This window comes from Mya arenaria, chromosome 1 (genome assembly GCF_026914265.1).
Source record: "Mya arenaria isolate MELC-2E11 chromosome 1, ASM2691426v1".
In the NCBI taxonomy this organism is placed as follows: Eukaryota; Metazoa; Mollusca; class Bivalvia; order Myida; family Myidae; genus Mya; species Mya arenaria.
The window spans coordinates 59,617,177-59,637,895 of record NC_069122.1 but is presented as its reverse complement, the minus strand read 5'-3'; the positions used below and the strand labels follow the sequence as shown (position 1 = coordinate 59,637,895).

The 20,719-nt window shown below is 33.6% G+C and overlaps 1 protein-coding gene across 3 annotated transcripts in view; it reads left to right on the top strand.

Moving 5' to 3' along the window:
• Window positions 1-159: 159 nt before the first annotated feature.
• Window positions 160-20,719, top strand: part of LOC128234293 (hemicentin-1-like) — a 35,326-nt gene continuing 14,766 nt past the window's right edge. For all 3 annotated transcript variants that reach the window (XM_052948470.1, XM_052948460.1, XM_052948476.1), the window contains exons 1-5: window positions 160-281; window positions 1,500-1,560; window positions 1,879-2,190; window positions 16,176-16,469; window positions 16,732-17,019. In XM_052948470.1, coding sequence (XP_052804430.1) covers window positions 1,512-1,560; window positions 1,879-2,190; window positions 16,176-16,469; window positions 16,732-17,019 — 943 coding nt within the window. In that variant the 5' untranslated portion in view covers window positions 160-281; window positions 1,500-1,511. The remainder of the gene's footprint in view (window positions 282-1,499; window positions 1,561-1,878; window positions 2,191-16,175; window positions 16,470-16,731; window positions 17,020-20,719) is intronic.

The window sequence follows — 20,719 nt, the reverse complement described above, 5'->3', positions numbered from 1 at the left end:
TACGTAATACGTCATCTAAAAAAGCATAGACATTTAAGTGGATACATGATGAATTATTATAAGTTTAAAAACTGCTTCAACAAAATGGCAAACGCACATGCGCTCTCACTTAGGTACTTCTACATGAACGTCTTGTTAACCTATTTAGCTTTTAAACTTCCTGTATCAACATTCATATAAATTACCAAAAGTGTATTCAAGATGATACAGACATGATAAGAATATTATTGTTAAATTCAGAGTGACATTTGTGATACTTTTAGTGCGTAGGATATACTCAGGTTGGTAAAAGAACATTTAATATATTATATATCCTCGGAGCGTTTAGAATAAACTATAAGCTATATTAAAGCTAGTCAGTGTTTACTTGAGATTTTCATTAATAATTATTTATCCAGTTTCACAGTGAAATGCACTCACTCCACTCATTGTTCATACTAATGGTCTACTTTCAAATATATTTCAATAAAATGGTTGATCATCATTGCAAATTATCATAAGTATTGTTCAGCAAAACATTATCTGTATGATTGCCTCAGTGAAGACACTAGTCTCATGTTGATGTAAGGAATCACATACGCGGAGGAATAGGTTGTAATCCAACCGTGAGGATAAGATTTAGATGTTACTGACAACACATATACTTGTTAAAACAACTGATTCTCCTGGTTTAATTCCATCAATCATTTCTTTTTTCGATAAACGCGCGCATTAAAATGGACCATCGACATGCATCAAATAAAACTACGTATCACCTTCCGTTTCAATGAACATAATGAATAGTTTTGTCTCCAATATTCGGTTTGTCGTGAAGTGTTGATACAACTATATGGGTAAGTCCGCAATTATTTGCATCCAGTTCACGTTCATCTTCTTTATACAAGCGGTCGAAGAGCAATGAAAAAATAGTTGACAACTTTTGGCAATCGGAACACCTCGGCCATTATCCAACGGATATCCCAAAGCTTGCCGGAGATGAACGAGTTGCTAAGATTGTACGATTGACGTATTGGTGTGCTGTAGTGTAGTTGCTATAATGGCGATGATTTGCGACTATTCTATCGTTTGTGACGCGTCATTTTCAATTTAAGAATTAAATGAGAACCAAAATTGAAATATCGTTTCACGATCATTGAATAGGTTTGGATGTCCGTTTAGCACAGTGGTTAAAGAGTTTATTTGATACGGTTTCCTTTCATTTTTATCGTTGATGATTTTCCAATGCAACATGTTGCGGGATGATATCAAATAACAGCGGAGGAAATGATCTTGAAGTATCATAATGTTTTCTACCATTTTCAGCCATTTTTCGAGCGGAGTGTTTGTAAAAAATAGAAATTAAAAACCACAACAGTGGCGTTACTATTTAGTTACAATAAAAAAGCTAAATGGCATACATATCGGCATACGATAACACTCCAACCAGTCACATTGACATCAACGGAATAAAAAAGAATAAAATATTACAATAGCATCACTATTTGTTTCTTCACTTTTAGGAATGCGGTAAAATGAAGACCTTCCGATCTTCACTGCTGCTTCTCATTCCCTTTGCTTACGGTAAGAAATTTGAAGTTAAGTTTTGTGAACATAATTTTGTAGATGGGGCAGAACCAAGGTTTGGAGTTAGTCAGGGGGCAACTTTGAATCGGCATAGAAACAAATATGGTTAAAATGTGGTCAGATGTTGCGAGGAATCTTGTTTAAGAGCATTACGGATATTTGTAGCATGAAATTGTGCATTCTATTGTTCTTCTCATATAACAAGATCAATGCTATGTCTATGCAATGTTTCTGGACAGCAAAATACTTCAATGTTTACTTACTTTAGCTCTCAGCAGTTTCTAAATATATTAACAATTACACATTTATTTTCAGGGGGCCTTTTGTTCAACTCTGACAAGATCCTGGTGAACATAGGTGACATTGTGACACTAGACTGTATCAATAGTCTTAAGGCAAATGGAATTCAAATCACATTTAACAACAAATTTGTTGGTGCATATGAACCTATATTCTCTCAAGTAACGAACAATAATCCCTCGAAATATGGCGTCACTAAGACATTAAGTGCCTCAGGCTATGTGTTGCATCTCACAGTTATAAATTTCTCAAACTCTGACATCGGACAATATGTTTGCAGAGACACCGTTACAGTGGAAGAACAGTCAGTTTCCCTTGACAAACGAGGTAAGCATATTGATGAAAGTTTCGCTAATTGCGGCTACATTTTGTTGTCATGAGTGAGTTTGGTGCCCGCATATTTTAATGTAATCGGGTGCTGTCAATGTGAACTTTTGCCGAACCGAAATAAAAAAGAGTAACTGTCAAATGTCCTCGACACGTCAAAAAGGCATGGTTTCAGATTGTATCAATGAACTTGTATTTATTGTTGATTTATAGCGAACCTTTCTAATGGGATTCCAATGGGATTTTGGCCAGGTCAATGCAATTTTATTTTTAATATAGGAGAAATTGGACCATACACATTTGAGAAATAATTTATTTTTTACAGATATTTTACATTGACTGTATGTGAAATGATAAATAAAATAAAAAAACCCCCCGATAATTTAGTGTACTGATGTTTTTGTACGGAGACTTCCCGTTAGAGCATTTATCAAATTGGAGGATTCCCACATAACAAATTGGCGTATTATAAACATTTAGAATTCCAATTCAAAAATCGGGTAAGTGGGACAATTGGAAAAGAAGATAGATTTAAAAATGGGGAAATTCCAAATGGAAATATAAACTTCATTTTGATATAAGAAAAGATAGAAAATGGGAACAAAGGAAAACGGCGTTTCCTGTCATCTTTACCATCTCCAGGCGCTTGATTTCTACGTCTGGGCTTGATTGGGTCTTATGACTTTGATTTAAGAAAAGCAATGTTTAAGCTTTATCAAAAGGTACCAGGTCTATTTCAGATATTCTGATCATATAGATTTATCAGTTCCTGTTATGAAATTAGTTAATTTTAATTAAATAATCACCAATTTACTGAACCTTTTCTTAGGTAATAATGACATGCACTTATCGGTTGCAGTTTTGATCCTCTCAAACGAGTTTTTGGTTTCGACTTTTATTGCCTATGAACAGAAGTGTTAAAAAAAAGAAAATCATAATTGTCGCGCATACAGCCTTTCAACGCTTTCAGCGATTTTATTTAATATTTTGAAAATAGTATTCATTCAGAAAATCAAATATTTATGCAAACGAATGTATGCCATTTCTAACACTTTTGGTCGCACAAGCAAGGCCATAGAGAGGATGATGAAGGTTGTTTTGTTTTACCGTTCGTTTCTGTATGCATCCAAATGTTCAAGTGTTACACGTTATGTATGTATAAAATATTTCGAATACAACCGATGATTAATTTGAGAATAATATATATTCTTGAAAAGGACATTTTAAAGTACAGTTTTCTTTTAGCACAACTTAGATTCGCATACCATCTGAGACTGCGCACAGATAGTTCCAGTTTAAAACGTGCCCGCTTACTCATGTAACAAATCGCTTTATATCAGCCTTGCAGCAGTTTAGAGGTTGTAGTGAAAACATTATTTAGCAGGGATATTAGGAATGCACTAAAACACGCCGTCATGACTTCTGGATATCGCTAAACTGGAACTATTCCGTCTGGCAATGGAGTCTTATACTGTTAAAATGTGGTATAATAATAATAAATAATGAAAGTAAATATAAACACATTATTTATGCGAAAAACTATAGGAACAAGCTCAGTAGCAAAAAGTTTAAACATAAACCCGGTTTAATGGCATGGGTAAACGCCAAAGACATAGAACATACAAACAACAACTAACCCTAACAACACTGTAAGATTCAAGTAACATGGTAACTTATCAACACGTTATTTATAGCTGATTACAGCCGAGGTAAAAAAGAAGTTTCAGTCCTTCAATGATGACAGCAATGTCTAGTTAAAATCAATGTGGATTTAAATGATAGTTTTGATAAATATAATAAATTTAGTATATTTTAAGTAAGTGCACTTTATTCAATACTATCCTCTGTCACAGTGCGGATAATACGATGCTCTACGCCATTCGGCAGAGAATTTAAAGTCTCTGGAGGTGTTGAAACATTGAACTCAAGTTAATGATGCTGTTTATTTCAAAATATCCATTTTAAGACATATCTTTTCAGGTAACGTATACACAAACTGCTGGACAAGAACTCACCGTACTTTTTAACACTGAGAACTAAATGAGTTCAAATACGGACACATTTCGGAACATTTCACATGTGATCTTGTTTGTAAAATCTAATTGAAAGTTCTTTATGATCCTGCTGTACTGGTCCGAATAAGTTAAATGAGTTGAAGTTCGATGCTGCAATGTTTTTTCATTCGCCTATTGTAGTTCATTTTGAAGTAATATTTGTATCATAGATTTGGTTTCGTCGTCTTGTAAAACGTTAACATTGGCTCTGACTCTACATTGGCTCACAATGATCTGGTATTTGGACTGCAGTTTTGGCCAGTCGAGGTTTATCTCTTGGTCTAAGAATTATAAAAAAATGTGTTCTTGTACTCTATGATGCACATAATAAAAAATAGACCGCTTTTGTTCTCTTATTTTTACAATACTTGATTTGTTTTAAAGATTTCATACAAGTCTAATAATATACGAGTTATGAAGATGCGAAGATATCGGATTTAGGAGTATGTTCAGGTCTTGAAGATCTTTTAATAACACAACTGCATACATGACATGCATGTGCAGAAAGAAGGTATTTCCAAGATGCAATAGATAAAAAAAACATGTGTTGTACACTTAATTATGTTATGTTGTACATGAAGGAAGTTCACACCGAGCTATGATAGATAGTCATACTTTTGATAGATTTCTTAATTATGTTTGCTACCTCGATTCTAAGGTTGGTGATTATTTAAACCTAATCGTTTGTGGAGATATGAACGCGCACACTTGAATTTAATCAGACTTTGTGCAATAAGAAAATAGTAAACATATTGATTATTAACCTGATGGGTAAACTACTAATACATTTAGTCCAAGATGCTCTTCGGACAAAGGCCGTTATAAATAATAAATTTTACTTAGTTTAATAATAGTTTATTGCATGTATGTTGACAATAAAGCAATACAAATAGATCATATATATATATATACCTTATTTATAGCAAATGAGTGATTATCTGACATGCAAAGGGATCGGGCCACGAGTTATACCAACTTCAGTTACGGCCCTCTCCCAAAACGTCAAATTAAATACCAAGCAAAGGTTTTGTTATATCAAAGTTAGTTTTATATCAATATAAATTTGTATTGTTATAAAAAGGACATAAAGAAAAAGAAATGTAGAGAACAATATGAGATAAGATATGTAGAAAGAAGACGAAACAGAGAAAAATAGAAAAATAGGCTCCTGCTACTGATCTTGTAACTTAAAAACGGTTGGTGAAACAGTGAACTTATCTGAATATTTCAACATTTTGATCGTCGGAAACCATGTCATGTCCGAAAAGTAGTTTAGCTGTACTCAATGGATGAAATTGTCTTGTGTTTCTGAACAATGTTAATCTCTGCTCTGTAAATAATGTACAATGAAAGAAAAAATGTTCAGCATCTTCGACTTCTTTGCAATGTGTACAAAGCGGCGAGTCTCTAACGTGGTTGTAAAACAAATCTGAATTTAAATCACTACAGTTATTTCTTAATCGCGCATGATAAACGGATAGACGACGTTCGCCATATAGATAAAAAGACGGTACAGCGCGTTGTTTGAATTTGTCTTTTAATTTGTGCTTGAAACTCGAAAGAGTCGGTGATTGCCTTATATCTATATTGAGCGTGTTCCAAAGTGACACGGACGATGGTAAAGTTGAGCGGTTATATATTTCTAAACGTCTATTCATTGTTACAAAATTTTCGTTGTTCCGCAAACTATAAGAAGTAGAATCGTTCACGATGGTTGGAAAATGTTCAGATAAGTATGTAGGCAATTCACCGCGGGAATATTTGTAAACTAAAATTAACTTTTGCATTTCTCTTCTGTCCGACAAAGAAGTCTATCCTATTTCCTTGATAAGTCCATCAATTGATACTGATCGTGTGAGTCCAGTAACAATTCTTGCAGCTTCGTATTGAAGTTTTTCTATTGTTTCCTTTTCATATAGTGTACAATTATCCCAGACTATTGCGGCGTATTCAAGAATTGGTCGTAGGTATGATATATATATTTGATTTAGAGTTTTGCGGTGTAGTTTATATTTTAACGCTTGCATGGAACCAGTAATCTTTCGGGCAGAACTAATAATATTGTCTATATGGTTGTGCCTAGTTCCATCTGCACTAAGTGTTACGCCTAAATGTTTATGATGGTCGCTTAGGACTAGGGGTGTGGTATCAAACATAAAAGATGGTTTCAGCTGTTTTTAAGAGAACAAAATAAAGCTTCTGTTTTTGAAGGATTGAATTGTACCAGCCATTGTTTAGACCATTCGAATATTTTTAGTAAATCACTATTAATTATAACCTCCATGAAGTGCGTGTTGTTCGATGAAACCGCAAGAGAGCTATCGTCTGCAAAAAGCCTAGTTGGCGATGTAAGGTTTCAGTGATATCGTTCACATAAATTAGAAAATTAGAAACAGTAGTGGACCTAGAACAGAGCCTTGTGGGACCCCAGATGATATGTGCTTAATGCTAGTAAATGAAGTTCCTATAAAAACCCTCTGAGACTTATAAAGAAGATAATGTGATAACTATCTTCGTGCATTTCCTGAAATTCCGTATTCTTGGAGTTTAAATATGCGACCACGGTGCCAAACTCTGTCAAACGCTTTAGATATGTCACAAAATACAATGCTTGTTGACTGTTTGTCATTGAATGATTTGCAAATTTGGTGATATATATCAATAAGTTGATACACCGTTGAGTGACCAGGAATAAAACCCGACTGATACTTGTAAATAAGGTTGTTATGGTGCATATAATTGTACATGTGTTCAAAAATAATTCGCTCCATTACCTTTCCCACACAACTTATCAACGAAATAGGTTTATAGTTAGACACAAAAGTACGGTCACCCTTTTTATAAAGAGGCATTACATTTGCAACTTTCCATATTGTGGGATATATACATTCTCGAATAGATCTATTAAAGATAATACGTAGAGGAATACAAATAGTTGATGAAGTATTTTTAAGCATTCTATGACTAATTTCGTCGGGACCACTTGCCTTATTTATGTCTTAGTTGTCAAGGACGTCTTTTATTTCAGTGTCAGTAATATCAATATGACTTAATTCGCTATTCGTCTTCATTCGTAAATTGGGTAATTGTACATTAACGTCGTCTATATTCGAAATGGAAACAAAATAGTCGTTAAGAGAACTTGCCTTTTCTGAATCATTAAATGAGTAAGAATTGTCTAAGTTTTTCAGTGGCGGTATTGCATTTTCATTACCACTGTTTTGTTTTACTAGCATTCCGACAGTTTTCCAGTAAAGACGTGGATTGGATAAATTAAACTCCGTAAGTTTACCCTCAAGGTTACTAAAGAAGAGTTCTTTTGCGTGTTTAGTCATATTTGAAACTTTATTTCTGACCCTTTTATATTCGATCCAGTCACGCAAATGACCTGATCGAGTAGCGTTGCTTTTTAATTTATCACGTGTATTGGATAATTTTCTGATTTCGGTGTTATACCACGGCTTATCTGAATATCGAATTGTTGCAAAGTATGTAGGGATACATTTCTCTGCGATATCTATAAATGTTTTTGTAAAATTATTTGTAGCGTCATCGATATGTCCGTTATTCAAATAGGTCCAGTCTGTGCTTCTTATAAGTCCATTCATTTAATTAAAATCTGCTTGTTTATAGTTCCATACCTTTCTGGTGATACTATTTCTAGTGTAATAACTGCTTTTTATATAGGCATGGGCACAATAATGGTCGCTCATGTGTTGGGGAGTTTTAAAAATGCCTGAATTTAACACATTAATGTGGTAAGAAACTGCAATTGGATCTAATAAAGTCGGCGTAGAGGTCGTTATTCTAGTTGGAGTATCTATGACATTACGTAAATTGTTTAACGCCATGATATCTCGAAACATTCGGTTTAGAGGATTGAGTTGGTCTTCGTTGATATCTCCAACAACAATGATATTGCTACAGAAATCATGTGCCTTGTCTAGGCAAATGTTGACTCTATCCCAAAAATCAACTGTTAAATGAGGATTGCGATATATAGTCCCTATTAAATAACATTCATTTTTGTATTCCGATATATGTATGCCGATATATATATATTAAAAGTCCTCCAGAATGGGGCGAGTTATCTTTTCTGAACATGAATTCGTGATTATCGATAAAAAGAAAATCGTCCCTAACTTCACCAGAAAGATGTGTTTCAGTAAAACACAAAATGTCAAAGTCAATGAAACTGTCCTTTATGAAGTCCATTTTAGAGTGGATACTTCGAATGTTTTGGTGTAATATTGAAAAGCATGATTCGGAGTCAGGTCCAGGTTTACATTCAACGTCACCGAACGAAATTAGTAATATTTGCATAAACTTATAAAAATAAAAAAGATCATTGTTACTCTCTGAAGAACCAAAAATCACAGCAAAAATACATTCAATGCATAATTTGTTAACTGTCAAAGCTGCGTAAGATGGCTTTATAATAGATACCATTAATATGTCAGTAACTGTCAATAGGCCCCGTTGTGATATTGAATAGAGTCGTAATATAAAGTATATTCCCGCGATTAAGACTGTTAATGGATATATGCTCAGTGAACATATTTTGGAAGTTCTACAAAAACGTGCATTAAACAACCCTATGGCAATCCTATAAGAACATAAGTCAGATCCCATAATTAACTACTTAATAACGTCAACAATCAAACGCGGTTGCCATAGGGATAAACAAAAACATGATACAGTACACAGGAGCATAACACTGAAAAGAAATGACAGTAGAACAAGAGCATAAAAGATACATAATAATGAAAACATTAGTTTCCAATTACAAGAAAAAAGTGAACTTAGAAAACCATTATCATTGACTTCATTAAAACAAAAGGAATGATAATCTCATTTAATTTAAGAAATACTGATATATTGCTAATATATGGAACATGTACAAATGCTTTTTTTCAAATCCCCGTCAAAAAAAATGATCAAATATAAATATATAAATACAACAGACATGAAGAATAAATAAGCCGAAATATTATGTATGGGATATAATCCCGATTTAAGAACGAAATAGAGCGACGATTGTTAAGACTCCTTTTAAATGATCACAATATCGTAATAAGGATATTAAAAATACTGAAGGGATTTACGTCAGGCGCGGACAGAAAATCGCTCATGCGGTACTAGGGAAAAACAAATACAGAACAGAACACAAGTTTATTTCCACACATAACATCACACATATATACATCAATGAAGTTGACTATGATAGTCCATGATCATTTCCATTATTTAACACTTGCTTGGCGGAGATTATATGTTTTTAACTAGTTGAGATATTTTACAGTAACAAAAATAGTAGCAAATGTTAATCAAAAGAAGAATTATTACGAACAAATCCTTATTACAACTATATAACGGCTGGTATTAAAACATATAATATTCATGTATCATGTAAAGTAATGAAATTCTTTCTCTGAGCAAATGCTTTATACACGAAAATAGAAAGATTCTTTAACAAATCAGTATGATCTGTATTCAGCAATTCTATCGTTTTAAACATATTTGGATTAGTACGATACTATCTAGGAATATATTTAGATCTAATATTTGTATACAGGCTGCATTCAACCAAGAAATGAAATTCGTCTTCTAAAACATTACAATGTGGGCAAAGACTTTGTTCCAAAATTGAATTATTCCACCTACCAACTTCTATATTTGACCGATGCGACGATAATCTTAATGTTTCTATAAAATAAAGCTCTTGAGGAGTCTGACAATCTGCTGTTTAAATTTTGAACATAAACGTCTCGTATTCTTTTCTTTAAAAATGACACAAAATTTCAAATATCACCAACTCCTTGTGCAAGCCAAACGTGATGAAACCCCATATTACTCAATATTGTTTTAACATGTACTGCCCAGTTTGTTTTATTTGGAAATTTTACAACATCATTAATCATTACATTATAGATAATTATTACATATTTATCAAGCAAGCCGGAAAACGGGCCTGGCTGGTGTATGACACGCTATACGTTAATGGGAGCCCGGTAACATCTGATTAGGATACATCGGAGAATGAACTAAAAATACTTGTCTGGAATTGTAATGGTCTAACGGAAAATAAACTGTCTGACGAAGATTTTCTTAAGATATTTACAAAATATAATGTTGTAATTTTATCTGAATCATGGACTAATTCTTGCTCTAGTTTAAATGTTGAAGGGGTTAAGTGTTATAACTTTTCTAAAAAATATAAACATAAAAAGGCAAAAAGACATAGAGGCGGCATAGTTATTTATGTAAAAAATGAAATAAGCAAAGGAATATCAATTGTTAGGAATCATTTTGACACTATTGTATGGTTGAAAATTGATAAAAATTACTTTTTATTGGATGATGATATATATTTATGTTGTCTGTATTTATGGGCAGACGATTCACCAATTAACTCTGTATATGATGTAGATTTGTTCGATCTTGTAAGTGATGATATGTATCATTTTGAAAATCAAGGGAAAGTATTGCTAGTCGGAGACTGGAACTGTAGAGTAGGCGATAGGCCAGATCATATTTTGCACGATAATGTAATATCTGATTTAGACTCGGAGGACTATTTACCTGACGAAACTAGAGTACGGGCCCCTCAAGATCAATTATGTAACACACGAGGGACTCGCATGCTTGATTTTTGTAAGGCCACTAATATGCGCATTGTCAATGGGAGATTAGGAAAGGATAATAACAAAGGATCGTATACATATTTCAGTCGTAACGCATGTAGCACTATTGACTACTTGGTGATGAGAGAAATCGATTTTCCAATCATAAGGCATTTTGAAGTAGGTCCGTTTAATGCATTCAGTGATCATGCGCCGTTATTATTTGAGATTCGAGTTTATGAGCGTAAACTAGATACTATCCCGCGGCCTAATATTGAAACAAGTCATACATATTATAAGTGGTGTGAAAACAATAAAACCCTATTTAGAAGAGATTTGATAGCGAATCTAAATACTATTAATACTATATTCAACGATTTGCACTCTTCACGGCCATGCGACATTAATAAATTGGTCGAAGAATTTTCGTCTGTCGTGCTTAAAAGTGCAGACCCGTATTTTAAGAAAACGTATTTATTGCAAAACAATAGTAATAGTTACATAAATAAATCCTCAAATGCCTGGTTTGACCACGAATGTTTTACGGTCAAAAAGGCGTATTTAGAGGCACTCAATAACTTTAACGTATATAAATCTGAATCAAATAGATCAGTTTTGTGTGATAAAAAGTGTGCATTTAACACGCTTGTATAAAAGAAAAAGAGAGCGCATAGAACGCGTAAAGCTAAAGAATTGTACGAGTTGCGAAGTAAAAAACCAAAAGAATTCTGGAACCACTTTAAATCTAAGAAACCCAGTCTTTCAGACAATATTGGCACCGAAACATTTAAGGAATATTTTGCCGGTCTGTTCAATGATATACGCTCTACACAAATAGACGAAATAGATAATTTTATCAACGATACTGATTTTAATATCGATGATCCCACATTTGAGGCACTTAACGCTGCCATAACTCCTGAGGAAATTCGTCTTGCTGTAAAAGGTATTAAACGTAATAAATCCTCATGTCCGATTGATAATTTACTAAATGAGTTTTTTATCGATACTATAGAAATTTTAGTCGGTCATTTAACGGACTTGTTTAACATCATTCTCGACGGAGGTTATTTCCGTTTGCCTTGGTCATACGGTTTCGTCGTACCGATACATATGAAGCGTGACGTTAATGACCCAAACAATTATAGAGGCATTACCTTAGTTAGAAATCTAGGAAAAATATTTACACGTGTGCTCACTAAAAGAGTAAAAGAATTGGTTCGATGAAAATAACTTGCTGTCGGATGCCCAGTTTGGTTTTCGAAAGGGATCTAGCACAGAAGATGCAATATTTGTTTTACATAATGTTATCGAAAATGCCATTTTTAATAAGTTACGATTACCATGCGCATTTGTTGACCTAAAAAAGGCATTTGACTCTGTTTATAGGAATGCTCTGTGGTACAAACTCTTTAAAATGGGATTGGATGGGAAACTACTTAAAATATTTAGAGCAATGTATTTTGTGGTAAAATCGTGTGTCAAACATTGCAATTCCGTCTCCGATTTCTTTGATATTTCTATTGGTTTACGCCAAGGACAAAATAATTCGCCGGTTTTGTTTGCATTATTCCTAGAAGATCTAGAACTGTTTCTACAACAGAACGTTGACTGTGGTATTAGCCTATACGATTTATGTATTATGATATTACTTTTTGCAGACGATAATTGGAAACTCAGTAGAAGACTTACAAAGAAGTTTAGACCATCTTTACGATTATTGCCAAACGTGGGGCTTAGAAGTTAATATAGCCAAAACTAAGGTTGTAGTATTCCGTAAAAAAGGACCCGTTAGGGCTAATGAAACTTGGGTATATAGTGGCGTACCACTTGAAGTAGTTGACAACTTTAACTATCTAGGCACAGTATTTAACTACACGGGCACTTTCGTTTTAAATAATCAATATGTAGTTGGTAAGGCTCTAAAGGCTATAAACGTATTTAACTAAAATATTAACAAATATGACGTACCTCCGAAAATTGCTCTTCAATTGTTTGACTCATTTGTAGGTTCGATCCTTAACTATGCCAGTTCTGTCTGGGGGTTTTCAAAATCGAAAAATATAGAAAGGATCCACCTAAAATTTTGCAAATCGCTTCTAGGAGTTAAGCAAAGTACAAGTACAGCGGCTGTCTACGGAGAATTAGGGCGTTATCCTATATATATTAACAGATACGTGCTAATTATTAAATATTGGTTCAAAGTACAACAGTCCAATAATATTTTATTAAATTTGTTATACCGTAAATCAGTTGATTTAAGCGAGGAAGGCCTTACTACTTGGACATCTAACGTTAAATGTTTACTCGAGGAGAATGGGGTTTTAGATGTCTGGGTTAATCCGGGGAATTATAATGTCAAACTCTTTGTTCCAGTCTTTAAACAACGTTTAATCGATAGTTTTCTACAAAAGTGGCGTGCTGATATTGCAAACAGTGCGAAACTTAATATTCTATACTTGCACCTGCACAGTACGTTTAGTATGGCTGAATATCTTAATTTACTATTTAACAAAACTAATAGAAAATACCTCACTCAATTACGTGTATCAGCTCACAGGTTACGTATTGAAACTGGCAGGTACGGACAAATCAGACTGGCAAGAAATGAAAGATTATGTTTATTATGCCATACACAGGAAATTGAGGATGAATTTCATTTTGTTATAAAATGTTATTGTTTCGATGACCTACGTAAAGTTTTTATTAAAAAGTATTTTTATGTAAAACCCAGCATGTTTAAATTTACTCAACTAGTTAGTAGTAATAACAAAACATTTATTGTAAATTTATGTAAATTTTTGGTACAGGGAAATAATAGAAGAAACCTATTTATCAATGATATTGTTTAAGTCGTAACCGTACAATCACTGTCGTGACCACTCATCATCTACATTTGCATAATGTATCTAAATAACTAGATAAACAGCTTCTTATATCTATTATTATCAATATTGTTATACGTGAACATTCTCCATATTTCTTGAGCTATCTTGAATTGTTATTGATATTGGCTACCTTGTAACTATGATCACACGCATGAATATTTTGTTTAATTGTATATATTTGTTTGACGAGATGCTTTGTTGCATAAGTCGAAATAAACTTCTGTTCTGTTCTGTTCTGTTCTTTATCGTTCGGCATACTTAAAACTTTAAGCCAGTATTTAATAATATTTATAATGCATTGCGACAGTAGATCTAGTCTGCCCGTCTCTGTATAAACAAAGTCATTTTGTGTTGTTGTTTTAACCGAAAGTACATATTTTATGAATTGGGTGTGTATCCTTTCAATTGGCAATTGTTTTGAAAATCCCCAAATTTCTGAACCATATAATAGGATAGGTCTAATAAGTTTGTCAAAAAGTTCCAATTTATGTTCAGCTGTTATATTAGTAAATTTGCATAAATATTTTCTTAATTTAAAAATTGCTTTATGTGCTTTGCCAGATAACGTTTTGGTAGCATGCATAAGTGAACCCGCTGAGCTAAAGACTATACCTAAATATGTAAATTTGTTTACAACCTCCAATGGTGATCCCTGATAGAAAAACAGAAGATTTATAGGTAATCTACCCCCTTTCCTAAAACCAATTTATCACATGCTTACCCTTGTTTTCCGTGTAATATACCCATTACGAATATTTTTATCTTACACATGTGTAAGATAACATATCAGACATTTCTATTGGCTTGACTAATCACACCGACCTAGATATCCCTCCGCATTGTTTGTAAACAAAATGGTTTAAACGCCAAAAATACTAACCTCAATAATGAAGCGGAAGGACTTTCGGGAGACAAATGGCTTACGAATCATAGTGCCAGAAAGCATCTTGTTCGAAAACTTTCTGATAACAATGTTCCGCCAACCAGATAATGCAGATTACTAGTCACAGAAATATCCAGTCAGTCAACAAATACAGCCACATTAGTGACAAACAACACGAGAACATTTCAAACATCTCCATCTTAACAGGCAATATGCGACCAATGCCATAAAATTTGCTTGCCAGTTTAATCAGCTGTCGGTTACCAAAACACAAATACGAATTCCGCAGCACAGGTTTCTCATCACACGTACGTTCCAAGACGGTAAGAACAGCTTGTTCTCTGGAAACATTCTTGATGGAACTTTTTCAACATCAACATCCATGCAGTGCAGAGTAAGGCTTCGTCGTAATCATCTGCATGTTGTGAAAATCCATGTCCACTAAGAAAACGCTTTAAAGTCATCGTAGAAAGCGACAGCGAATAACTTTTAAATCCGTGCACACAGTAAAACTTGACAGACGATGTAGGTCACATTAACCGCGTAAAAGCATGTACTCTCAGTGTGACGTCATCAAGTTGTGTACTTATTGTGTTTTAATGGTTAAAATTGTTCGTTATTCATGTTGTTCGATATTTTACTACACATGTTTATACTTGTGACTTGTTCAGCGCTTTATCAGAATAAAAACTTGATAACTGCTAGCTGTTTTTGCTAACTATTTATATGGCGCATCGTTGACATTCCACTCAGTGTACTTTGGCTGTCAAACAATGGGTTTAGAAAGTGGAATGTGGAACTAAATTGGTAATAAAAACACCGTTTTAAGCATGTGATAAAAAAGATCTGACACTCGTTGTCATTTTATACAAGATTTTTATTAAACTCGTCCATGAAAGTTGTTAGTAAGCTCGCCATCTTTGTTTTGCTTATATTGACCTTAAGTTTCCATGTGTTACAATATTCCTCTAATATATTGATATTCGCTTGCAGTTCTGCTGCTGAATTAGCAAAAAATACAATATCGTCTGCATATAAGAGTAAAAAGAACTTTAACAATCCTGTGTCAACCCCTTTGGGCTATAAATAGCACTATACATCTATTTAAGGTGTTGAATTACCGATAATATTGATCAAATATAGAAAGCGTACTGTACAGTGATAATATATAGTATTAAACTAGGGTAAACACAAATCAAAGTGGGTCAATAAATATTATTGACTGTGAAAAGTAAAAAAGCACGGCGATGACAGTAATAAGAGTTCACGCACTCATCTCCCGCAGCTCTAGCTCGCGGTGACGTCATGACGTTGACTTTATTTGAAATTTTACTTGATTTATGAAAACCGAATGGTAAGCGAATTTCGAACGGGGGTGTGATGAAGATAAAGAAGGCAAGTTTACTTTTGTTTGGAGATTTGAGACTCCAAAATAATGACTCTTTCCGTTTGCCATAATGCCATGAACATAATCATAAAATCGTCGGAAAGCCAGATTTAAACGTTCATTTCTAATGATGAGTATGTATATTTACAGTTCAAATAACCCGCGTTACCCTGACGCCAGCCAACAACCCTCTGCTTTTGATAGAGAACCGAACACGTCAAATACAATGTCAAACTGACGTTGGACGACCTGCTGCCACTGTAAGTTGGTTTAAGGGAGGAACAAACATAACTTCGCATGCCGAAAGCTCTACCGTGAATGACATCACCATAAGCCGGCTGCATCTAACTCCTAATAAAACAGATCAAAGTAGTGTTCTCTTCTGTACAGCAAATAACGGGGGAGATGTAAGAACATCGGCGAAAACAACTTTGGATGTGCTCTGTGAGTAAGCTGATTTAACAAATGGTAAATTGTTCATGTTTTTTATTATTGTTTAAACCCGAAATGTCATAGTTAAGCCGAAAACGTGTTTAAACAGTAAACATAACCGTGCAAAGATGCGGAAACTGAGGTAACATTTTTTCTCTGAGTCCGCGCGGGTCGAGCATTTACTGATGATTGCTCTCACAGCTGAACCTCCAAAAATAAATTAAAGTAAAATATAATTTTATTGTCATGCCCTTCAATTTATTTTCATCCTTAGACGGACCCACAGTGCCTGTGTGTATCTACGCTGGATCGTTTGTCATAGGTCCATTGTTTGTCCGCGAAGGACAGGTGTTTACACTTAATTGCTCCAGCTCTGGAAACCCAGCTCCGAGCATTGAATGGATTCCTCCCGGGATGGTAACGTCAAAATCCTTAACACTGGACGGCATTAGCAGCGACAACGACGGCGTGTTTACCATCAGAGCCAAAAATGTGCTACAGCCTACGTCACTCCTTGCAGAGTCAATGAGTAATACTGCCACTGTGACAGTCACTGTATACTGTGAGTATATGACAAATAAATATTTTGTCAATAAATCATCCATTTAATATCAAATAATTCCTCCATAACAACATTAAGCATTGAAGCTTAAAGCTGCACTCTCACAGATTTACCGTTTTTCAATTTTTTTTGTCAGCAGTCTTTTATCATTGGTTTGCAGATATGTACGCAAAAATTGGTTCATTCCAAGACAAAAAATAAAAAAAAGTTGTCAAAACGTTCAATCTGTGAGAGTGCAGCTTTAAACACTTATTTCTCTTTACAGTAGATTTAAATACCTTAAAAATCTTTCGTATTTCCATCGGCAACTTTTTTTGTGTGAAAAAGACACCAGTTGTGCATGTGCTCGTCTTCTATGTGCACTTATGCGATAATGCACAACCGCCCTCACGTGCCGTGGAAATCTTATTGTTGAAAGCGATAATCATTTTGGCGGGAACGAATTTGTACAGTAAAATAATACTACACATGGTTACATAATAATAATAATACATTAAAGCTGCACTCTCACAGATATACCATTTTTACAACTTTTATTTTTTTTATTTTTTTGTCTTGGAGAAAGCAATTAATAGCGTAAATATCTGCAAATCAATGATATAAGATTGCTGACAAAAAATCAGAACGAAGAGTTTCATATTTCCGTTCGAAAATTAATGTTTTATGCCTTAATCCGTTACTGACGGTCTAAGAAAGATGCATAAAAAATCAATTTTTGAACTTAGATATTAAAATCTGCAATCTTATATTTTGTCAGCAGTCTTATATAACTGGGTTCCATCGATTTTCGCAAAAATTGGCTCGTTCCAAGACAAAACAATTTTGGCAAAACGTTCAATCGGTGAGAGTGCAGTTTTAAGATTCATCTTATTTATTAATTTCTTAAGTAACTTGAACACAAAGTGTTCCTTACAACATGCTAGATATAATACATTCAATTGAACATATATAAAACGATTACATGGTAGGTTTGAAATCTAAGACATAAAAATAATATATAACTAATAATCAATAATTATTTTTAACATAAAACTATGTATAAGATACTTTAACATTACACTAACATTTCACTAACATCTTACAGTGAGGATGGACTAACAACTATTTTGATATTTATATCATATTTGTCATGATGAAAGCTAGATTTTTAAAAATATGTTATGGTATGCAAAATGTAAACCTTTCATAAAGATCATAAAACAATATTTACAATGTAATGACGACGTTCAAATGCTTTAGAAATATATTTGCACAAATTAAGCTGAACGGAATAATTCGTATCTTGCATAAGATCAATAAATATCATCATATTAGGCCTAACGATATATTTTCTTCTCAAATACATTTTACGTAAATCATCATACACATAACAAACACAAACAAAATGAAACTCTTCTTCAATGTCACCATTATGATCAATTCTGTTACTAACATAACGCCCAGTTTCAATACGTAACTGGTGAGACGAGAGTCTCAATTTGGTAAGAGGAATTCGATACTTTTGAGCAAATTTATCCAGAAACATAAAAGAAAGAAGTTTAAAAATTATTGTAAGTTCACAAGACTGGGCTGTTATGTATGGAGTTTTCTCCAATATTGTTTAAATTGATCAATAAGGCGTTCTTTAAAACTAAATAGAACGTTTTCATATCGACACAGCTAGGGTTTATCCAAACATTTGAGAAACCAGTTGCGTTAAGCACCATTTTTTACGTTACTAGCCTAATAATTTATCCCTTTCGTACAACCTGATAAAATACTATTATACAATGTTCTAACGATAAGATTATCGCTATTAAGTGTTTTACACAAACATTTTATAATTCGTGTATATCTTGTTATATACTATGGATATCTACCTAGTTCACTATAAATTGATAGTGTCGATGTGGATTGTTTACCTTGTAATAATAATTTACAAAACTTCAGATGAACCCTTTCAATTTTCTTATTTTTCCAAATCCCCAAATTTCACAACCGTAATCAAGAACTGATGAGACAAATGCATCAAACAATTGGCATACTGTATATGGTTTAAAGGCTAATTTTTAACATTTGAAAGAGTGACATTAAGAGTCTTTAAACCATTACTAATAAGTGTGGACACAATATAATACTTCCAGTATCATTAAACACAGTTCCAAGATAGTTGAAATTATCAACAACTTTTAAGTTACAGCCACTGTATGTCCATTTTTCAACAATTTTGACAAGACCTCGTTTTCTAAATACAACTAATTTACTTTTAATATTTTCTGGATTAACTTCTTATCCCCAATACTTACAATATGAATTTGTGTATGAGTTTATAATAATATGAAGCTGTTTTGCAAATCTTCTGGGGACTGCCCCATAATAACGATCTGCAAATAACATAAGTATAAAAGATATCTATATAAAGTAATAACTGAGTCAATAATATCAAGTAAATACAACTCCTGATCTTCTAAAAATAAAGAAAATAATATTGGAGACATGACTTCCCCTTGCTTTAAACCTAACATTCAACGAAACCTAAGAGTACATATCGCGTAAAATTGTCAACGTTTTACCACGAACACCTACATTATATAACTTAACCCAAAGACCATTTATATAAATACTGTCGAAGGCTTTCTTAAAATCTATAAATGCACAGGCTATGCGTTAATTTTCATCCAAAAATTTACATAAAGCAGCATTCACCACAAAAAATGCATGTTGAGCGACCTCTTCAAAAACCAAATTGGTCATCACTTATAATATCATTATTTTCCGCCAAATCTGTAATACCTTTATTAAGTATTCCTGTAAAATGTTTAGAGAAACAACTGACAAGCGTAAAACCTCTAAATTATTTACATCAAGGGGGTCATTTTTCTTAAACAAAGGAACTATTATACCTTTCATCCATTGGTCGTGAAAACATTAAGTAGAGGTCAAATCACGGTGGAGCCTTGCTTTTGTGTGATAATTGGCCCGGGTGATTTGTACGGCTCGTGACGTAGTCGATGGACCTTATGAGCACTCAATTGTCCTACTACGCCATATTTTAACCTATTTAATACATACATCTTGAATGTACACTCGTACGTGACGTTATCGGTCGCGTGCTTCAGATCGACGGGCGGGCCGAAAACGATAACTGATAATCGTCCGGGCTGTTCATCTGATAAGCGCCGAGACATGCGAAACAATGTATCTCTATATACATGTATTAAAATATGTATAAAATGTATATTATGTTCTTACATGGAATCAGTTTGAAAACCTGACCTCTAAAGCGTGGTCGTTTCTTAACATTACAATGTCACATTATGATCTGTCATGGTTGCATCTATTGACATGTATGTAAATAAAACTTAAAACCGATGAATATCCGGCGGTGCAAGGGCCTAATTCGCGCAAGGTTGACTTAAATTTAGCCGAACCACATTGATAAAAATATTCATTACAGTCACAAACCATTACCCTAGACCAAAATGCACGTGGACATAACAAATGTCACTAAATTTAAATATTAAAGTTCTTTGTAACTCTCGTTCTTTTAAACTTCGAATTGTAAATTTTACATGTTTTTTAAAAACATGAGATGTTAACCTGGAAAAATCATAATACACATAAAGCAGTATTCATGACCTATAATTTAAATCGCAACGCTTCTTTTATTTGTAAAACGTCGTTTATATGTTAGAATTCTGCTCTAAATGCGTATTGAAAG